Here is a 23,587-nt window from a genome sequence, read left to right on the forward strand (position 1 = left end):
TGCTATACCCGGGGAATATAGTGGTTGCAAATATTGTTTCCCATCCAAGGCGAAAAATGGTGTCCTGAGTCATCCTAGCCACGTGGGACTTAGCGTTGTCCCGTAAACGAGGACCCATTTGCAATTCAGAAGTGATGGCTCCAGAGTTTTGAGTTTTTGTTGAACACAGCTCAACTGCTGACATTACACAGTTGCATTGATACTCTGACCAGTTGGTAGCAGTTCCCGATGTACGATGCACCAAACACACAGAAGGACCTTCTTCTGGTACAGTGCTGGTTTCGGCTGTTTTGAAATCGGTTCATGGGATGCTAACCAATGATGACGACGCCGTGGAGCTTCGTATAGGACCCCCTTTTTATCACATGTCAACGCCCTGTCCAGAAATGGCTCCGAAACAGTAAATAAACACAGGCGACTGCCGCGTTGCCTTCTGGCCCGGAGTCAAAATATGAGAGACCCATCGACCCAAATTGTAGTGCTTTACAAGTTGATGGATGTGCTGCCGAATGGTTTCTCCACACACTGAATTGTAGTCCCAGTTCCTCTTTCTACATGCGTTGGTCTTCTGGCACGTAGTGTTTTCGGGTGTTTCGTCATCGTCCTTAAACTTGTTAAACCATCGCTGCAATGTCCGCGTCATCACGACACCCTCACCAAAGGCCTGGCATATCTTCTGCCCCGCCACAGCGGCGTTTGACCTCCATTTGAACTCGTTCGGCATACATGCTCCTATGACGCTCTGTGGAAGTCCCATGTTCCCTCTGTCTTTACGCAAGTTCACGGTGTGCCTGAATTGCCACAACCAGGTAGTACAGGTAGTATGATGGATATACCCACAACAACAACTGACGTTCGCCTTATCTCCACTCGCATTCAACTCACGATGTGAGGTCCAATTGAACACAGACCTCCACGGAAAGGGACAGAACTTTCTTGGTTACCGTACCTTTATAGTTATGCACAAAAGTATAGCGTTTGGTCCCGGGCAGTAGTTCTTGATTAAGCATAATAAAAACTATCTTGAATATAATTTATGGATAATAATAATAATAATAATAATAATAATAATAATAATAATAATAACAATAATAATAATAATAATAATAATAATAATAATAATAATAATAATAATAATAATAATAATAATAATAATAAGAAGAAGAAGAAGAAGAAGAAGAAGCTAAAATTGTGTTTTTAGTTTTGCAGACTAGCAGCAACACATTTTTTTTACTTTGTACATTGTAGCTGGCCCCCCCTCAAAAACGACGGGCCCCCCCTACACAAACCTGCTGGCTACACCCCTGGTAGAAGTGTTAATATTCTCAAAGGCACTGCGAATGTTCGTTTCCAGATCTTGTATAGTTCGAGAATTGTTCTTGTATATTTTTAGCTTTAAGTATCCAATAGAAATGAATAGCAGTGTTGCCGGGTGCATATAAGTAAAAGTGAATATAAGTAAAAATAAAATAATCCAAAATGACCGATATTAGTGTCAAATCCTTCGTTTTCCCGGTCGCTGAGATGAATGGTGATACTCACACAGACAATGGCTTCCAAATACAGCCCCCATTGGCTGGGAGTCAGAGGCGTTTTATTAAGATTCGAACCAGCGGGTCTCAGGGGGCGTTAACCGGGATATGTAAAAGTAGTCGTAAATATAGACAGCTTAGATACCTACATTACTTACCCTTTATTCAAGAATTGTTCCAAAATGATCGCAAAACTTAGGAGATACATATCGTTGGTCAGACTTTTATTCATATTAAGATGTGACATGGTTGCTATCCAAGTAATTCCTTCTTCTTTTAACTGAAATAAATTAAAATATATTATTAGAACACGTTCAAATCAAACCTATACATAAGACATGAATATGTGAACTCAGAAATCTATATTATCAGATTGGTTAATGATTAGTAGATTTCGAGGTTATAACGTGCAGCTCACCGTTAGCAGAACCCTAGCAGAAGTAGTATGACGTAGGTATGGGCTCGCCCACTTTTCGCATGGAGGTTTCAAATGACACCACGGAATAGCACACATATAACTTTACCCGGAGCAGCAGACTACATCTAAGTATGGACCACACCTCAAAAACCGAAAATGGACTTGACCGTGTCGTTGACCTTTCCCCGCTGCCCCTGTTTTAGGGTTTTTCTCGTCATTTGAGAACTGTACAAGGCTTAAAACAAGCGATAGCGTAGTAAGAGTTATGTGGATACTACAATAGTTACAATCTGGTCACCTGCACGTCTTCTCAGATAACTTTCATGTCCCAAAGCAACCAATCGTGAGTGGGTTGAAGTCGATTTATTAACATGTAGAAATAATTCGCGTTAAAAGTAATAAGTTAGGTGAATAAGAACTAGTTGCTACTCAGTCATTGATTCTTACTTTCAGTTTGCCTACGCTCTTAGAATACGTCAAGGCTGGCCATTATTGCTTGACCGTATATTCTTTGCTTCCTGTATTTCAAACATATATGGCACATACCCTTTCTTCACTTTAGCTTTTTTGTGATTTATCAACGGCACCAAATGACTGTTTTGTATGCTCTGTAAGATATTGACGTGTATGAATAAGAGATTCTGGTGTCATCTGGCATGTTCTTTGTGAGTTGTAAGTGTGTCATATATGGCACTTAGACTACTTATTTCTCGTCGGAATTAAGTGAAAAATCTAAAATTCAAGTTTTAATTCATTTTTCAAGTTCCCATATGAGAATTTCCAATACTGATTATGTTTATTCGCTAAAAATAAAAAATCATGCAGAAAGGGATTAAAATAAAAAGCTAGATACTTAACATGAATTGTCAATCTGCCAGCCGCACTTCTACATTTTTGTGATCTGATCAGCCACTGAAACACTGAACGAAAGTCTCTTTGCACTAGTTCTCATCCCTGTCTTCTGGTGATAGCCTCTACCAATCTTCCTTCCACCTGGCTTTCGGTGCTGCTGTACTGGAGATTGCAGGAGAAATAGTGCAGTCAAATTAGCAAAAAGTAAGGAACAAATTAGTAACAAGCTGAAAATTGGTACTGATATTGGCAATGATGTTCTAAACAATATACTAAAAAATCAACTGAAATCTCACATGACCTTCGTCCACCATATTGGAAACTGGCCAGTGGAAGTGTCAAATGAATAATACCTAGAAAAAAAAAAAGCAATATCTTCGTTATGGTTGAACATAAAGAGATAAATGTAGTGTCGTTTATAGAATATAGATAATACAATATTTTTTTAAATAGAGAAACATTTTTTTTCATAAAACGCATACTTTTAAAAATATTTAGTTCTACATTCTAAAATTCCGAAAACTTCCGTCAAACTGATTTAAAATTTTATTGAACTTAGGAAGTAATTATTAAGAAGTAGAAATTTGACGTAGATGTTGGAAAAGATTGTTTAAATGACATACTAAAATCACACAACTTCTTCGTTTGCCATATTGGAAAATGTCCAAAGTAATTGAAAGATGATTTTTTTGAAAATGAAATACGAAGTCTGGACCGGGCTAAATATTTGAGAAACTGTAAATGCAGTCGATCCGAAGTCAATTGGGTGCAATGTTGTTAGGAGGGGGAAACATTATGACGTAGTTCAGGTCATCGTTCATCATCTTAGTGGCAGCCATCTTCGAATAAACTTGTTTATTTCAATTGGCAACATGGTCATGTAACACATCAAACGATATCCTCGTTCGAAGAGAAACCCAACGATAAAGTTATTTTTCCAAAATGTACAACGGTTTTGAAGTTGTGAATGAATTTGATATGTGTTATGTGTCAAATCTGTGAAATGTGCTGTACGAAGTTTCGAATTGAAGAATAAAGGTAAAGTGAAAAACAAGCTTTGTAATATTTCTCATTACATATTCTTTAATAACCAGGAAAAGAAAGAGCTAATACACATGCGACAAATACAAGCACATGACATGTTCAACATGTCTACCGTTCTATTGTACGCACAACGTTAACTGTGCGACCCAGTGTTTGTGTACTCTGCGAAGCATTGTCGATACCTATTCACAGGCTGCACAGTGGTTCGAAATGCCTAAAACGTGGCCAAAAAGAAAATGTGAAAGTTTCTATTTGGTTATTTTTAAATATCAGGTTGGCTACAGTGACAGTTGGTCTCCTAAGCTTTACCTATGGAAGTGTAACGACTTCTGTGCGTCTTTCATGTGAAATGGCTCATTGTATACTTTTTCAATTTATTTAAATCAAAATGGATTTTTTTCCGGAAGGTATGTAAAGTATTTTAACGTCATATATTATTCATAATACATTATTTATTATACATTTATTTTCATTAATGTTTATTTCAGAAATTGTTGAAATTATTACAAAGTGGATTAGATACTGAACTCAAAAGTTACATATGACGCTCCATTCTGCTAAATTTTGTATTGGTGCATAATCCATGATCGGTTTACTCAGGGCCGAATTAACCCATCTGAAGACCGGGGCTATGCATGAGTCAAACTATAAAGGTCAATGGTAACTTTTGTCATTTCTTACGACCACTATACGCACCTTATTGCGAAAAATTTTTTCGTATTATAAAACTGATATCATTCAATAAATGTCAAATTTAACAGATCTTGAGAGATGAAATGACAAAAATTGTCATTACCTCTATCGCATAATATATTCTAGCTTTGGGACCCATGTCATTATATGACTTTCACGATAAGTGACAAGGAGAATATAAATCCCAAGCTCAAAACGTAAGGAAAGAAACCGGCTGTTCGCGCTTCAAATTATGAAAAATGTACAAAAATGGTTGAAATTATATATTTTTTTTCTTTATGCGAAAGGAGAATAAAAATAAAAATTGGAGCAATTTTAATCATGTATGTATAAGTCCACTATCTTCTTCAAGTTACTAAACTAACTTCAAGTGTTTCAACCATTTTTGACACATATCTCGAAAAATTTTAGAGATATTAGAGGCAAGAATACGTGGTTGATAATGAGCTTTTTAATTATGTCACAATACTTTTGAACTTTACCTTATGAGAAATGGCATATTCCAAAAATAATTTAGTACCACCCTAACCTGAATTTTACCAAATGATTAGCGAAAGTGATACGGTGTGCGTCGTCCAGGGTTTAATTCCCGGTGTGGCACTCAAACATTGCTGTGTTGACCAAATATCGAGAGAAAAGTTGGAGACAGCCGGCGCGTTGGGTGTAGTTGTGCTGACCACTAACATAAGCCCGCTGCAGACTCAGATCACAAGGGACTGTTGGGCGCCAGGAGTTTATATATATATATATATATATATATATATATATATATATATATATATATATATATATATATATATATATGTGTGTGTGTGTGTGTGTGTGTGTGTGTGTGTGTTATTATTTTACCTTACATTCTCTCAGTAGCGTAAGTAAGGACGAATGGGCCTCCCCGCAAATTTACAGAGAACAGTTTTGACTTTCTATGTTTTATCTAGTGAGTCACAACTTGCTCATATGCAAAAAATGCACATTATTATTATTATTATTATTATTATTATTATTATTATTATTATTATTATTATTATTATTATTATTATTATTATTATATTGTGCTATAGTTTTCGTCTATTCTGCTGTACCAACTTCGAGAGTCTACGACATCCGACATTTTTAATGAGGTGTGGTCGTCCCACTTTTTGTTGTTTGGTTCGATGCTGGTTTCACTGTCCTTTTCCAATCTTTGAAATACATAAGCACGGCAGATCGCGAAAACTCGACAAGTCGCGCTGTTTCCGAAATGAAGCTCCCAGCCATTTAGTCACCCTGATATATCGTCGTCCTTTCCCATTCAAGGCCCAAGCACCACACCGACTAATCGAGTGAGATTCTTGTCGTGTTTGGCGCGCGGTTGTGTTATGCCTTGTAGCTCTTATCTCAGCCCGATGATTTCGTCCAAAAAAGTAGTGAATGGTCATAATGTTTTCGCTGGTCAGTATAAGTTTTGTTGGCATTTAATTTACTAAATAATCGCTCAGGTGTTACCGTCTTCACAGGTAAAAATGAGATATAGTTGGAACATCACATAATTTTTAACATCCTAACATTATAAAGTTTAACTTCGAAACTGAAATGGGCCTCTTTCTCTTATGGGCCTCTCAATGTTGCGGGCCCTGCAGGCCCTTTAGTTGCGCCACAGCATTCTCTCTACTCAGAAGGATAGTGACAAATAGAAAAGTCAAAATTCATTCTTTCCATTTTTCATGCATCATACACTTCAGAAAAAAAGAATCATGTAATACTGATATGTAAGAAAATATTAGTATTGTTTGTTTGTTTTCTGTATACAAAGAACCATTTAGGTATTTTAATCTCATATTCTGGTAATAATCGAAAAAAAAAAAGAGTTTCATGTGATAAACGGACGAAAGAAAATTTGTCAACGCGATGCGAATGACGTTATCTGCAAGCTAATTCCCGTTTTTCGTACAAAAACTCTATTCCTACCTGCAAAAAGAAAAGATTTATGTTACCCACCAATGGTTGAGGTTTTGCCCTGCGGCTGAACAACATGGCTTGTAAAAATAGACCAGCGTTTCCCAACCTTTTTCAACTTGCGGCACACTACAGGTGTAACTTGAATTCTCGCGGCACACTCATATAGATATTACTTGTAAATATAAAATACCGTGTTAAGTATTTTCTGTGATTACTGATCTTCTCACAGAGAAGAAAGCTCGTTCACTGGTTTTCCCCCATGTTAAAGCATTATGCTTATTTTTCATTGTAATTTAAAAATTGAAAACAATTGCAATGAGATAGAGGAATCAGTTTTTTTTAAAACACATATTCTCTTTCGAAAATTGTATCTGACTTTCACTAAAAAGGAAAATCACTAAATAACGAACAAACAAACAAATCTTTTTTACTTTTAAAACACAAATGTAGTTAATTTGTATGTATGTTTGCTTTTCGAAAGGATTGAATAATTTAAAATTTCAAGTTACGAAATAGTCTGCAACAATAAAGAAGCAATAATGATAACAAATACTTTTTTCAACATCAAAAATGTACAGAACAGTAACACAGTACGAAACTTAAAATTGTAGGTTCATAGTAGAGGTTCATAATAATATGAAATACATATACAAATTTTCCCCTTTGTCTTGCAATTTGATAGCTATAGAATTAATAATTTCGTTTCCATTTCCTCGCGGCACACCAGGAGCCCATTCGCGGCACACCGGTTGGGAAACGCTGAAATAGACCCTGACTGACTACAGGTGCACGAAAAAAAAACACTGTTGGATTCCTCTCCCACTGAGCGGTACGATCTTTCAGTTCTTGCCAGTAGAGGTGCCAGCAGTGATTGCTAAATGAAAAAGTGAGCATCTGGTGGCGAAAAGGCGAAGTGCCACAAGGGGGAGGGCACAGGAACCTTAAAAATATGTGTCTCCTGCTGACTTCGCGTAATGCATTTCTGTTAAAGTTCAGTACGAAAGTTAAGGGAATATGTTTCACATTTTTGGTCATATTTCATCTTATGAGGATGATTGTATCTTGAATAATTCTTTTTAGACAGCCAATTAAGATTATGATCAGAGTGGAAGCCCCCGTCCAGCTTGAGGCCCGGGGCTGTAGCCCCCCCCCCAAAGCCTCTCCCTTGATCCGGCCCTGGATTTACGACAAGAATATATCGAAAACAGCTGAGCGTAGCTTCGCCTTTTTTTTTTTGTACGTTACGAATGAATAAAAAGTTGCAGTTAGTGAATATTTTTGTTAATGTTGAACAAAAATTTTAAAGAAAAAGATAAAACTATTATAAAATAAGTGAAAGTGATGTTTAAAAGGTACATACAAATAATATAGTGAAAGGCAATTAATAAAGAAAGAGAAAGAATACCGGTACTTCACTATAAATAGAAAAGGATAGTCGATGCATACATGTTTTAGTTTTTTATTTATTTTATAACTAGCAGCGTTCACCCCGCTTCGCTGCGGTCACCCCGGAACGCAATAAACTTTGTTACTTAGATAATTTTTACTTTTTCGCTTTCAAGTGATATGATAAAAACCATAGAAGATTGCAGTAAATCTTAACATTATATCGCCTGTCATTTATGTTAACCCGCCCCGCTTCGCTGCGGTCATCCCGGTGCTGGCATATTGTAAAAGTGTCTGTAAAAATAAGCAAATCAATTAAAAAATTTTAAACAGAAGATTCAAGCTATTTTCCGCTGTATATCGCCTGTCATTTATGTTAACCCGCCGAGTGACACGGTCATGCGGGTTGCATATAAATACGTTTATTTTTACCTATGATGAACTAATAACAAAGGATTTGTACGTTATGGACACTTGAATGGTCAATTATCTCAAGACACTGGTAATTAAAAATTAAAGTGATATGATAAAAACCATCTAGGGTCCAAATCCTAATAACCCCCCAAAAATGAAAGAAATTGGTTCAGCCGTATTAGCGTGATGAGCGGACAAAGGATTTTGTACGTTCTCTTTTATATATATAGAAGATAGATTCATAGGAAATATATACAATAAAGTGAATTAAATAAAATTAAATAATTTAATAATACAAGAAGTGATTATTTGATATATATAATATTAATTATATTAACTTCAGCTTCAGGTTTAAAAGATGAAATTATCCAATTATTAAGAAAAGAGATATTTGTTTTGATGAAAGACCATTTGAAAAGCGATCTACAAATCATAATTGAAGCTTTGGAAAATCGCCTATTTTCGAAGCAGTGTTTCTTCCAGACATGTTTTTAGGGGGAGCACTGCACACCCCGGAGCTCTGAGAGTGCCCCCGGAGGAGACCAAAATAATACGTCAATAATATAATAATAAATAGAATAGTACCAACAGTGCCCCCGGAATACGTAGTGTCCCCCCCTCACACCGAACATAGTTTCTGAAAGAAACACTGCTTTGAAGTCATTGTGAAGCCCAAGAACCAACGAATAAGTTGATAAGAAGGTACCGCGAAGACTTTCTCACGAAAGTGTTCCCAAGACGTGAGTATGGAAGATGTTTTATTAAGACTTATGGCAACGTCAGATCTATACCTATACATTCCAACTTTGCGAGAAGAGCCTCAGCAGGAAGTTCAGAAATTATCTAAAGATGCAGTAAAATTACTACCAGCTACTATTTCAATTTCTGAGGAATATTTACAAGAAAATTCATCTGAAGATTCGGATGAAGATTCATATAGAGCAGCTGACAATGATTCCAGTGAACCCGATTATAAACATTTTGTATTTTGTATACTTTTTTAATAAACTGAATTGCATTCGTAAATCCTTTAATTCTACAAAAGTACCTTGCTTTATCCATATTCTATTTTTTGCACACTAGTACTTCATTAACACTGAATAATTCTTTTTTGTATAATCTCGAGTTTTAATGTGTAGTTATAGTTTTCACAAACACATACATTTTTATATGATTTAATCCTTTTCCCGATTTTGGTCCGCCATATTGGATCCACCATTTTCAATTTTTCCATTTTGATATCAGTGAGCTAAAAACCTCCACTTCACTGATTACAACTCTACAACTCTCTCCAGTATACAATTTTTTTGTAAGTTTTTTCCACTTTTTCAAAATTTGGTCCGCAATTTTGAAGTTCTCAATTTTGATACCAAGTTCGTGATCAGTGAGGTAAAAAAACCGCAGCATATCCATTTTTGTGTACTTTGAAAGAAATTTTGAATTTTGGCCACATTTTAAGCATTTAGTACCACTGTGAGCTGTAATGATTCTCCTTTTAAGGTGGCCAATGTCATTAATTTTACACTGGTAATTATTAGAACATCATTCCCAATATCAGCACCAATTTTCAGCTTGTTACTAATTTGTTCCTTACTTTTTGCTAATTTGACTGCACTATTTCTCCTGAAATCTGCAGTACAGCAGCACCGAAAGCCAGGTGGAAGGAAGATTGGTAGAGGCTATCACCGGAAGACAGGGATGGGAACTAGTGCAAAGAGACTTTCGTTCAGTGTTTCAGTGACTGATCAGATAACAAAAATGTAGAAGTGCGGTTGATAGATTGGCAATTCATGTTAAGTATCTAGCTTTTTATTTTAATCCCTTTCTGCATGATTTTTTATTTTTAGCGAATAAACATAATCAGTATTGGAAATTCTCATATGGGAACTTGAAAAATGAATTAAAACTTGAATTTTAGATTTTTCACTTAATTCCGACGAGAAATAAGTAGTCTAAGTGCCATATATGACACACTTACAACTCACAAAGAACATGCCAGATGACACCAGAATCTCTTATTCGTACACGTCAATATCTTACACAGCAGACAAAAGAGTCATTTGGTGCCTTTGATAAATCACAAAAAAAAAGCTAAAGTGAAAAAAGGGTATGTGTCATATATGGCACGGCATGCGGTAAGGGGTTAAATTACCTGTACAATCTGAGCCATAGTGTTATCTCTATATCAACTTTTTTCATATATGAAACCTTTTGAAAACTATGATTACTAATTCCATAAACGAAACCCATCTTTATAACACCACGTGCCATATGCACAACCGAGACGAAATGCAACCTCTCATTTGCTCGAGAACAAATGCGACAGTTAGGGGTGCGCACGAGACGAGTCGAGACAGGATTTTCTTGACAAAATTCCGAGTCGAGACACGGCTCTTTTAATAGAGAAATATACATTTTTCGAGTCGAGACATCACTTTTACAGCACATTTTCGAGACGAGACAGCCACAAATCTTGTTTCGTGCGCATTCCTAGTGAAAGTGACACTCCTCTCGTCTCGTCTCGTGACCCAACACTAATTACAATTTCGCCTTCAAGCCGGGTGATCCATTCTCTTCGCTGAATTACCACTATTAATTGCAATGAACTTACGTACACTTCAAACCACTTACCAGTCTTACGTGAAACCAAATGAATCCCACTATAGTCGACATAAGTACCAAATAGAAGACAAATTCAACGACTACCATACCCACTCGGTTCGCACCAACACTTCCATTGTGTAAGTAACCTTCAAATAGATAAAAAAAAAAAACTCATATTACGCAATGTTTCAGAAAATCTATTACTAAAATAAGTGAATTTCATTCCACATTTGTAACTACGGTAGATATCCAAGCTATATTCAAACTTGAAGTAGTACATCTATTACTACCGGCTGCAATAGAGGAATACTACAATCAGTAGCTAAACCTCTGTCTATGAGTCTAATGTAATTATAAATTGCATGTTAAAATGATACGGAGCATAAGATTAGCTCAAATATGTTTATGGCATAAGAAAGTAATCGAAGAGATGGTACTCATCACTTGAGGGTATCAAAGAAATCTAAAAACACGGTGTATCCGAAAAAAAAATATTAGACAAGTTACAAATCTCTTGCAGACCTTAACAGTTCATCTAGCTATAAAGGATTATATAAGATTGTAAGCTTTTACTTACTTGTAAGTCAAAACAAGGGGGGAGAAAGCGAGTTAAGCAATTAGTTTACGTTTTGGCAGTTTTGCAACAAGGGGGGAGGTAATTTAAAGAGTTTGTTTACCTTTTGTATTGTTTACAGTCAGAGCTAGAGGGGGAGACGAGTGAGGCGGTTGCCCCGGGCGCTGATAGCAAAGGGGCGTCGAATGAGCAAGAAGATAGAAAAGGTGTGGGAAAAGAGCAAACGACGCTGCGCCCCGTAAGAGAATTGGCGCCCCATTAATTCAATATTCTTGTCGGTTTGCAAAGAAATACCGTACCCCCTGTTAAAAATTTTCTTGTTCGCTCCGCTCGCAACCCAAAATTTTCAATAAAAGTCACAACAAGTTTTTACTTATTACTTAAAGAAAGTTATACGATTTGTTAATGACGATGTGATATACAAGGTGTCGAGTACCGGTAATGACTTATTGTGTACGCAGGAGCGTTTTCAAAATCGGAAATGGTCAAAGTCTGAAGTACGTGTTCGCCGTTGTGATGGTAATAAGTTTGCTCAGTTAATCATGCTTTTCTACATAATCGGATTAATCACAATGGTGAGAATGAAGGTATGAAAATGAGGGAAGTGAAGAGACACATGAAGCTTTTGTTTGCGCGGGAACATTAAAAATGAAGGTAAACAAGGTGAATAATGACATATTCGAAATCGTATAGTAGAGGCTAAAAGGGTCAGAACTTAACCCGACGAATTACATCTTTTTCACAGACTAATCACTACCAGTGATTTTTTCCATTCCATTGACATATGAAATACTTTCAATTTGAAAGGATTTATTGGGATCATTTCTCCATCAAGTAGTTGTATCACTAGGATATGTTTTCTGTGCATATGTATCAGTTGTGCTCTATTTTATTTATCTATATACAGACAAAACATAAACCATCTGAATTTCCGTTATATTTCACTTTTTTTTTTTACCGTAAAAGAACTAACTAACCCAATGGCCTATACAACCCGGAGGTTCTGTACCGCGTTCATAAAACCTCTCCAATGACTTTTGTCCTTGCCCAACTGAATCCAGTTTCTACTTTGCATTCCTAACTCTGGAAGATTCATCACATCTGCGTCTAGGTCTTTCTAATGGACTTTTTCCGATTGGATTTTCAGTCAAAACTTTGAAAGCGTTCCTACTTTCTTTCATTTTGGCTACATGACGTGCCCACTGAGCCTCCTAGAACAATGTTGGTAAACGGTATAAACGATGCAGTTCCTCGTTATGAAGTTCCCGCTATTCACGATTGCCGTTCCTCTTGTGTTCGAATATTAGTCTCAAGATTTTATTCTCAAATACTTTCAGTTTGCGTTCTTCCCTTAAAGTAAGCGACTATGGTTCGCAACAATACAGAACAACAGGCATGATTATCGTTCTACGTAGGTTTGATACATATAATTTGAGCTTGAAATTCCTCGGCAGAATTCGGGCCGACAAACGATTTTGAACTGAATAATAACATGAATCCCCTGCTTTCAGTCGATATTTAATTTCTTCGTGGGTATGATTTTGGTGTGTTACTATTGATCCTGGATACTTGAAAGTATCCAGTTTATCGAAAATATTATTTGATACTTTGACGCATCCATAATTTTCAGTATTATGATCCCACCGAACTTCCATGTATTTTATTCTGTATCTATTTCTAAACCTGCAAGCGTTTAATAATGTATATATATTTCTTTCTGTTGTTCTATCATCTCCTATAAGACTTACATTATCAGCATACACCGTAACCTGGTGAATACCATTTAGCTCTAGGCCCTGATTTCTATCTTTAATTTTTCTTATAGCGTACTCCAGAATAAAATTGAATAATAATGTCGACAACGCACCTCCTTGTTTCAGGCCATTCTCGACGAGGAAGTTCGTGGACAAGAATCTTCATTAATCCAACTAGCTTTTCGGTATTCCAAATTCTGCAAGAATGTCGTATAATATTTATCTCCTAATAGAATCGTAAGCCTTTCGAAAATCAATAAATAATTGATGTACCGGGGTATTGTATTCGCATTTCTTTTCGAGTATTTGTCGAATGGTAAATTTCTGTTCCATAATTGATTGATTTCGTCTAAATCCAAACTGATAATCTCAAATAATTTCATCCGCATATGGGATCAATCTTGCTAATAAAATGTTGAAGAGGATTTTATAGGATGACACAAGAGAAATGCTTCTACAATTATTACAATCCGCTTTGTCACCTTTCTTGTGAATTGGAACAATGATTCATTCTTTCCCCTCTCGTGGTAATTCCTTCTTGTTCCAGAATAAGGAGAATGAGTTCGTGTATTTTGTTCCACCATTTTCCCCTCTTGCTAAAATTAACTAAGCCGGAATTTCGGGAAATTCCCGGACACCCGGAAATTTGTGTTTCTTTAATTTCTTTATAGCAATTTCTAGCCTCTGAAATTTATGGTTCTGCTGTGCATTCACCTTTCTCCACGAACATTAGTTTTTGGCTGCGTGTTAAACAAATCGTCAAGAAAATCTTCCCATTTTTTTCAAGATGCTATTTGTATCAGTAAGAATCGTTCCGTTGTCTCTCTTTAACATATAAGCGCGAGGTTGAAACCCTTTCTTAAATTCGTTGATTCCCTTGAACATGTCTCGAATTTTTTTTACAATTATCTTCAAGGTCATTAATTTAAGCTTTCAATAAATCGAGTTTCTCTCTTCTAAACATTTTGGAAGTTTTCCGTCTGATGTCAATGAAATTTAGTGTAGTTGTATCGTCCGGATTTTGTAGCCGACGCAATTTCGCCTATTTTCCTTCTCCGTTAGTTTGGTGCATTCTTGGTCGAACCCTGATTTGTTCCTACGTATTTCCGTGTGCTCCAATCGTTCTCGTGCACGTGTTGAAATTTTAATGGTATCCTAATTTGAACCCAAATATTCTCAACATTAGTGCTCTCAAAACCTAAAACCGAGAATCTATTACACTTCAATCTAGTATCCTTCTCTCGTCTTGGTCACTTCTAGACTTTAAACTAAATCTCCCTGTTTTCAGATGTTGAATATTCTCTTTATTCAACGATAATCTCTCTCTTTTGTCGTTGCTGCTACCAGATAGTGATCAGTGTTACAGTCGGATCCTCTGAACGAGCGAACATCAATTACGTTTGACTGTCTTCTATCTACTAAAACGTGAGCAATTTGATTGTGTGTTCCGTCTGGCGAGATCTATGTGTATTTATGAACGTCGTGATGTGGGAATTTTGTACTCTTCACGATAAGGATTTTGGATGTTCCAAAGTTCATGAAACTAACGCCGTTGTCATTACCTTCCTTATGCAGACTTTATTTCCCTATAATCAGTTTGAAGATTGTCGCTCTACCTTCGCATTGAAATCCTCTAATAGAATTTTCTTATGGTATTGCGGGACTTGGTCGAATACAAGTGATGCTTCTTAAAAAGTGTCTTTTATATCGTCATCCTTATCTTCTGTTGGGGTATGTATCTTTAAAACAATAATATCACACCACTAACCCTTAAGAGAAATAAAAGAAAGTCTATCATTAACAAATTCAACCCGTTTAATTGCTAATATTAAAAGAATTGAAATTAAAATGCTATTTGTATAGTCACATGCAGAATAAAATTACAAAAGTTTACAATTATTACTGGGAATTATTGCTGTCATCCATTTTGAACATTTTAAAAGCACATAATTTCTAATATATTGAAATTTCATTTCTTATCGATAGTACGAAACGTTACAAATAGTTGTGCTATAAATTTCCATAACTTATCTCCAAGTGGATCTGTATACCAACCAAAGGTACTTTTGTTAAGTATAACAAAAAGTTTAAAATTTTATCTTGAAAACAGCTCTTATTTGTAAAATAATGCATAATGATCTCTGTTGGCTGTTGCAATGATCTGTCCAAGAAGCTTGATAAAAACTCAGCGTAGCATAACAACCAAAGATGTTATAAAATAGAGGATCTGCCCATACGTATCTTCAACATATGAACTCAATGAAGCCAAAAAAACAACCGACCATTGTCTAATCCGGCATGTTTGATTGGCTAGATTCATTTCCGCCATGATTGTTGGCTCGAAACATTGCGATCTTAGTGGCGCGGAGTGGGTAGAGTAGGTGTGGCGAAGCTGTGACGTATGGCTTCACGAATTTCTTCTATGGGCAGATCCTCTATTTTACAACATCGTTGATAACAACAAAAGTTGCTTCTCTTAAATCCAAAAAAGAAGAAGAAAAAGAAGGAAGGTAGGAAGGAAGGAAAAGCTTGGTGTGGTGAGTGAAGGAAGGGCCAAATTCTACTTAGTCCCGGGCGCCGAAATCTTTAGCTACGGCTCTGTTCAGAGTGCACTGCATTGTAATTGGTGAGATTGGTTGGGATTACCCAATCAGGTGTACGTTGTCTCAAAAATTGTTTCAGGAGCGTCATTTCAGCCTTCGCTTGAGGGGGGCAAGAGCACCACCGACATAAGACTTTTACGTTTTGTACTAGTATATTAGTAGACAATCGATTAAAGTATATGTATTCTTCAAACTCTTAGGGGGGACAATTGCCCCCTCCTGCACCCCTTAATGACGCCGCTGGTTGTCTTTTATTATTGAAATGTTTTTTTTTTTTTCATTTTATTCATAAAGAAGTCTAAAAAGTAGATAGTTGGCGAAATTGTTTTCAAACGTTTAAATTTCCCAAAATAAAATACAATTCTTTGCTTAGTGAGTAGTTAGTTAGATTTAAATTAAGTAAGTACAGACAGCAGAGTTTTTGAAGCAAGGGAATACTACAATTGGATTTTCAATAATTAATAACATAGCAACATACTGTACTTTTCATGGAAATATCCCTGTTGTCTTGTTAAGCTATTTGATATGCTTTAACCAAGGATGTTATAAAATAGAGGATCTGTCCATACAACAAAATCGTGAAGCCATACGTCACAGCTTCGCCACACCTACTCTGCCCACTCCGTGCCACTAAGATCGCAATGTTTCGAGCCAACAAGCATGGCGGATACGAGAGTAACCAATCAGACGTGCCGGCTCAGACGATGCTCGGTTGTTTTTTGGCTTCATTGAGTTCATATGATGAAGATACGTATGGGCAGATCCTCTATTTTATAACATCGTTGGCTTTAACGCTATGTCAAATTTAACTCAAAATTAAGATAAGTTTTATTTGCACTCACATTGCACTCACATTATATTTAACGAACAGTGTTACTGGCACGTACATGTTTCACAGCAAGGTTGTCCGGAGCCAAAGGCAAGCGTTTTACAAGAGGTAATCATATCATCTTCCATCATCTCAAATGTAAATGAATCGATCGCTCGTAGGACAGCTAACAGTTCACTTGATTATCCCGATGAACCACTCCCTACATTCCTAGGAAATTCAAATCGTCCCCACAATGCAACGAAAGTGACTCGGCGACACTACCGTCAGAAGTTGTAACTAACTGCATCGCCTGGTACTGGCAGTAGATAATTGTATCATTGGCTAATCCTATCAGACTCACGAGCTCTTCAATGATTTGATTCGTTCTTGCTTTTAGTACTTCGTGGTACCCAACTCCGTTGAGTGGCGGAGCCACAGTCTCCACAATTTCAGCGGAAAGAGCAGCTGAAACCTCTTATACTATATTACGTATTGCTCTATGCAACAGTTCCTGTCGCTAATAGGACTATCGCTTCTAGGACTAATTCTCTTCGGACGCTACTATCAAAAAACCATTAGGCGTACTCACTATTCATTTTCTCTTATTCTATGGCTATAAAGGCTGAAACCATAAATCGTTAATTTCAACCACTTCCTGTTTGAATAGAAGGTTATAGGAGGAGATAGAACCTATTCTTAGAACTCTGAATCGATTGAACAAAATCATTACTCGGTATCTCTTATAGTTTCTACTCTAAGGAAATCACGTTTGAAACCGGAAGTGCTTGTAAATTTCAACCACTTCCGGTTTCGGTAGCGTGTTGTGGGTTGTTGAGATGATGCTTATATACTAGAGACACTGTATTCGTTGCTGAGAAACCATTTGTTGCCATATGTTACTGTTTGTGTTCAATGATGACAAACATTGAAACCGAAATGGTTAATTCGAACCTCTTCCGGTTTGTATAAGGAGTTAACAGAGGGGATGAAAACTATTCTTGGAGAGCTTAATCGATTGCAAAACACAGCATCTTGATATCTCTTACCGTTTTGTTCCATGGAAACCTGTGTTCAAACTGGAAATGCTAGTAGATACAAAAAATGAAATGAAATCTTTACGTCCTTCGGTTATGCAGACTAGGCTAAAGGAGACGGTGATGATAAGAAAGGAAGGATATGATGAAATGAAGAAAGTGGGATGAAACGGGAAAACCCCAAGGAAACCCACGCTCATGGTGTTTGTCCACCACAAAGTTCATACTTTGCGCGAGCTGGGGTCGAACCAGGGACCCCACGCACTAGAGATGAACGTCCTACCACTAAGCCCCCGCGGCCTCACCGATTTCGATAGAATGTTGTGGGCTGTAATATACTGTATATTCTCTGGAGACACTGAATCAATTTCAGAAAACAGTTTGTCGCTATCTATTACCATTCCTGTGTACAATGGCGGTAAATGTTGAAACCGGAAATGGTTGATTGAAACCACTTCCGGTTTTAATATACGGTTAACGGAGGAAATGTAATCTATTCTTGGTAAGTTGAATCCAGGTACATAGCCAAGCGGGGGTCCGGACCCCTCCTTCGCAACCATAAATTAAAAAATTAAGGAAGGATGAAACAAAATAAAATGAGAAAAAGAAGCTTCAGCGTTAAAAATAAACTACGGGAAGCTTTTGTTTACTCTTTCTTATCAGGAGATTTGTATTACTTATACGGTGGCGAGGTCAGCGAGATATCCTAGAAGAGTGAGGGAATTTGGAATTTCTTCAAAAAAATTCGGAATTCTCAGAATTTCTGCTACTAGTCAGGGAGATTTCAAGCTTCCGAAAGCATAGTGCCGTTGTATAACAACGTGGTCATTTTTTTAATCATAATTTTTCGTCATAGCAACCTTGCAGTATCAAACATGTTATTTGAAAAACAATTTTCTACTGCTCCTTTAACCTGTCATTTAAAACAGACAATAGTTAACGGAATAATAAAAAACAAATTTTATGTGGAAAGAAAGTTGTGTTAACATTTGATTCAACAGAGAAAGGAACGCAGATATTGTAAAATATTTTACAAGACATTATTGAGTATGTACTTTTTATAATAGTGAATATGTACTTTTTATAATAGTTGGGGTCATAATTAAAGGAAAATTGTTATATTTGAATGAACAAAGAAAGGAACGTAAATATTGTAAAATCTTTTTCAATACGCTTTTTTATTTTACTCGAGATTTCTTCGTAGTTTGTTATTAAAATACTTACCAATATATCCTCACTTTACTGTCCAAACAAACTAATATATGTTGATAGTAAAGTAGTTTAGATTGATCGAGCTCCTGGTCCTTCAAAATTTCATGTCACGCTCCTCCCCCCCCCCCCAGTTACGAAATCCTGGCTAAACGAACCGATATATGTTCCAGTAAAATACTTTAGAATGATCGAGCCCCTGGTGTGGTGACCATAGTATTTCATGCCACGGACCTCCCCTTCACGAAATCCTGGCTACGTGCCTAGTTGAATCGATTGTAAGAAAGCGTATCTCGATAATATTTTACTATTTTTGCTCTAATACAGGGCGCAAAATTTCCGGTTGCCAGGTCGCCATTGGCGACTAGAAATTAAGAGCTGGCGACCAGTGTTCAGTAGGAATAGTTTCTGCCTAAATTTACAGGACTCCTCAGTCTCTGTTTCGCACGAAAATAATTGTCACCGAGTGAGAGAAAACACGGAGTGTGAAGTCTTCACAATGGACATGGAAAGTGAAGTCTTCACAACGTTATAATTCGCTCTTCCTTTCCCACCCTCAATTGAAATGATCACATTTTGTGCAGATTTGCCTGTGAGTACTGCTTCATGTGAGAGAGGCTTCAGCAGTCTCAACAGAGTTATGACTACCTACAGGAATCCATTTAAGACTGACACACTGTGTGATTTGCTGACAATTTCCATCGATGGCCCTTCACCTAAGGACTTTGATTCGAAAACTGCAATCGACAACTGGTACTTCTGTGCAGAGACAGAGGGTTACACAAACGTCAAGTCTTAAGAGCCCTCACTACTTCTCGAGCATGTCAGATTTCAGTGTTCTGGGAGCGGGGAGAAGGGTAGTGTAGGTGTGGCCATTCGTCTGTCAGTCGAACTCGTCCTGTAGTGTTTCCACTTTGCATTAAATATCGTGATCGGTACTTAAACATTTTCCTCTTGTTTTGTCCTTTGTTAGGAAAATTCTACTACATTCTCATATACGTGACGTATTCGCACAAAAGATACTACAAATTTCTTACTGTTCTTCTTGCAGAATTCGTACAGAACGTTAACTTTCTTGTTGAATTATTTTTTTCCTTTAGACAATTCTTTCATATCAGATATGGTAACCTAAAAAATTCCGCCCAAAATAGTTCTCATCAATAAAACGTGTAAATTTCGGTTATAAGCTTTCTTTAAAACTTTTCAATGCTTGAAAACAATCATAGTGAACCTTCCTGACATCCCTACAGATACTGATCTCAGCATAAACGATGAATCCTATACTTCTGGGACAGTTTACTGCAATACTTCCGCGATGCTTGAATGGCAATGAAGTTGCATTGTAGTCGACTTCGAAACTACCCTGTACTCTGCAACAGCGCTAGAGATATGAATAAGCGACATACCACACACACACACAAATACACACACACACTCACAACGTGTGAACACAGGTTCTTCTTAAAAACGCGCGCGCAGACTTTTGATACCTGCCGGACAGATAGTAAAATTATTCCCGAACTCAACAGTCCATTGACACGGTTTCCAGCTGTGGAGGAGACCTTTCAGTTTGTCAAAAAGATGAAGGGACTTAGTAATGAGAACTGCTGTGTTGCGTTTCCTGAAGATTTGTATTTAGTCTCCCATTGTAAGAAAGCATATGCCCTATGCAATTTCAGAAACGTATATCACAATACTTCACACGCAAAAAATGCTAATACAGTGGCGTCACTAAAATATTTTTATTGGGGGGCTGAAGATCTTTAGGGGGGCATATTCCCCAACAACCCAAAAACTCCGTTTAGTATTTTAGAATCATCTTCAATCAAGGACACAATGAAATTCGCTTTTGGGCGAGGGAATGAGGGGGGGGGGAGAATATTGTTGCTGCTCTATGGTTTCATATTTTTGTTATCATAGTCATGTTTATTTGTTTCACTTTTATCGTTGCGGAAATGCACATTCTTGTACTTCATCGATTCATTCAGTTCTTAAAAATACTTCATGAAAAACTTCTTTCTCAGCAATCTTACTTTTATATTCGACTTCTGACCTGCCTGAAATAGTAATACAATATGATAAATTATACAATATGATAAAAATAGGCAATAATAAGTAACATATAAAATTTCTTAAAAGTTATCCATCTAAAATTTACCGCATGAGATGTAAAGGAATGAGAAGTTCAGTTCACATAGTATTTCCAAGTGAGAAATACGATAGAAAAGCATAATTACGTCCAGTGGCGTATTTACGATTTTGTTTCGGAAGGGGCTTTCCTAACTTTCGGGTGGGGAGCTTTGCCTGGAAATGTGAAAATTCTGCAAGATATTGCAGTTATTTTATTATAGTAAAATTTCGTGGGGGGGAGGTTAAGCCCGGAAGTCCCCCTAAATACACCACTGATTACGTCATAATCATAATAGCTATTGCTTTTCTCAGCTAAATCTAACACATCAACAAGTATCTGTAGTCGCTCGCCGAAGACTGAACTTCACATTGAGAACTCTATAAAGAACGCGTTGCTGTTTGTTGAAGCCGCGTGGCTCAGTGGTAGAGCGTTCACCTCTGGTGCTTGGGGTCCCGGGTTCGATCCCAGCCCCCGCCAAGTCAACTTTGTGGTGGACAAACACCGTGTGCGTGGGTTTTCTCGGGGTTCTCCCGTTTCCTCCTACTTTCTTAATTCCACCATTTCATTCATTACTCATCATCACCGTCTCCTTTAGCCTAACCGGCATAACCGTGGGACGTAAAACTCAAAGATTTCATTTCATTTTTTTTTTGCATTCTAATCAGTGCTTGGGTTCAATTCCCTGTGGGACACAAGTGGCTCGTGTCTCACGTTAAACTATAGATCTCGTCCTTTGGACGTCATCATAATCCCATAGAAGATAATGGCAAACCACCATGGGCTTACCTTGCCAAGAGATATTCGGGTTAAAGACCTACTTTCGGGCAGAACACTCATCATCATATAATGTACATCGTTAGTTGTCTTCATTTTTTAAGTTCCGTTTTCTTTCTACATCACTTCAAGTGCAAAACTTTTTTTTTTTTTTTGCGCTAGTAACCTCACCTTACGATACGTACAAGTAAAGTGAGACATTCACCAAAAACAAACAAAAAAAAAAAAAAGAAAGAAAGAAAAGAAAAGAAATAAATAGCTGCAGGCACGTGTAATGTTAGATGCGTGGTATTCGCAAAAAAAAAAAAATTTTTTTTGTTATTTGTTGCCTGGGTGACTATTATCACTGGCATGGTACTGTAACTTATCATTTAATATTAGCAATGTCCGTTGACTAAATACTAGCCCGGTTTCTGAAATGATGTTCGGGAAGAGAAACCGAAGTCACATAGCAGTAATAGGTGAGACAATACCAAGAATGTATCTGCAGCACACCAACAAAATGTACTCAAAATTATAGCCTATTTGTGAGGTCCTAGAAAGGATAATGACTCCAGCTTTCTCAATTTCTCGTAACCTTCTTTAGACCATCTGATTTTCTAGTCAGTAAAGTGTTTTTCCTTTGATTTTCCCTCAGTGATTTCGGTCGCTACTTTGCCACAGAACAGAGAATATTCATAAAACGAGAATTCCCTTCTGATAAGGATTGTGAACAGGGACGTACGCAGGGGGTGGGTCCTGGGGGTCCGGATCCCCCCGAAATTTCGACTTTTGTATAAATTTAGCCTAAGTTTAGGAGCAATTTTAGGAATTTTGATATACAATACCCTCATTTGGACCACGGTGGCTCAGTGGTAGAGCGTTCACCTCTGGTGCTTGGGGTCCCGGGATCGATCCCAGCCCCCGCCAAGTGAACTTTGTGGTGGACAAACACCGTGTGCGTGGGTTTTCTCGGGGTTCTCCCGTTTCCTCCCACTTTCTTCATTCCACCATTTCATTCATTACTCATTATCACCGTCTCCTTTAGCCTAACCGGCATAACCGTGGGACGTAAAACTCAAAGATTTCATTTTTTTCATTTGGAGTTTGGACCCCCCGAAATAAATTCCTACGTACGGTACGCTACTGATTGTGAATTATGCGACCACCCTCGCCTACTTTACAATTTGCTTTCAAGCTCTTTACTTCTTCTTTCGCATAGGCAAAGTATCAAAATACTTATAGTCTTTACTGATGAGTGATAAACATAACAGTGATATACTTGATAAAAGAAAGACAGAATTTTTATGCTGAAGACGTCCAGTTGATAGAAAAGCCATCAACATTTAGGGTATTCGGTGCACTAAATTACAAATCAAAATCTTAAACTAACAACTTATCTAAAAATTTAATTAAAAATCTACCCAAGTAATGAATGAAAAATTAAGAAGAAAATTTTGTCAATAGTTTCAAAATTTACAAATGACATTTAACTTTGTCCGTTCCCTCCAGGCAGCTAAATTTTCGCCTCGATTTTTTTTCCTTCTTGCAGAAAGATAAAGGCCGCTCTTCTTCCTTTTCTGAGATGGCATTTTCCTAACGATTACTTTCTTCAAAGCTGCACAAACACAGTGCGGAAGCAAAACAAAAACACACTATGCGTTCGCCCTGGAATTCGGAGATTACAAACCTACCAACAGAGGAAAGGATTCCCGAACGTGACATAAGCAGCCGATTTCGAACGAAGTGAACTCGTATTTCGCGCCTCCAAGAAGTTGAGTGAGGCAGACTGCAAGGAATGGTATCACTCCGCGCTGACGTCAGAAAGTGGGTGGGT

The 23,587-nt window shown here is 37.2% G+C and overlaps 1 protein-coding gene across 1 annotated transcript in view; it reads right to left on the bottom strand.

Annotated features, from left to right (window-relative positions):
- Positions 1–23,587, bottom strand: part of LOC145672437 (uncharacterized) — a 273,840-nt gene that overhangs the window by 244,838 nt on the left and 5,415 nt on the right. Inside the window, exons 2-3 of the mRNA XM_081741594.1 lie at positions 10,909–11,027; positions 1,691–1,812 (exon numbers count right to left, since the gene is read on the bottom strand). Of these exons, the coding sequence (XP_081597720.1) occupies positions 1,691–1,812; positions 10,909–11,027 (241 nt within the window). The remainder of the gene's footprint in view (positions 1–1,690; positions 1,813–10,908; positions 11,028–23,587) is intronic.

This window comes from Thermobia domestica, chromosome 16 (assembly GCF_964235325.1).
Source record: "Thermobia domestica chromosome 16, izTheDome1.hap1.1, whole genome shotgun sequence".
NCBI classification, from domain to species: Eukaryota; Metazoa; Arthropoda; class Insecta; order Zygentoma; family Lepismatidae; genus Thermobia; species Thermobia domestica.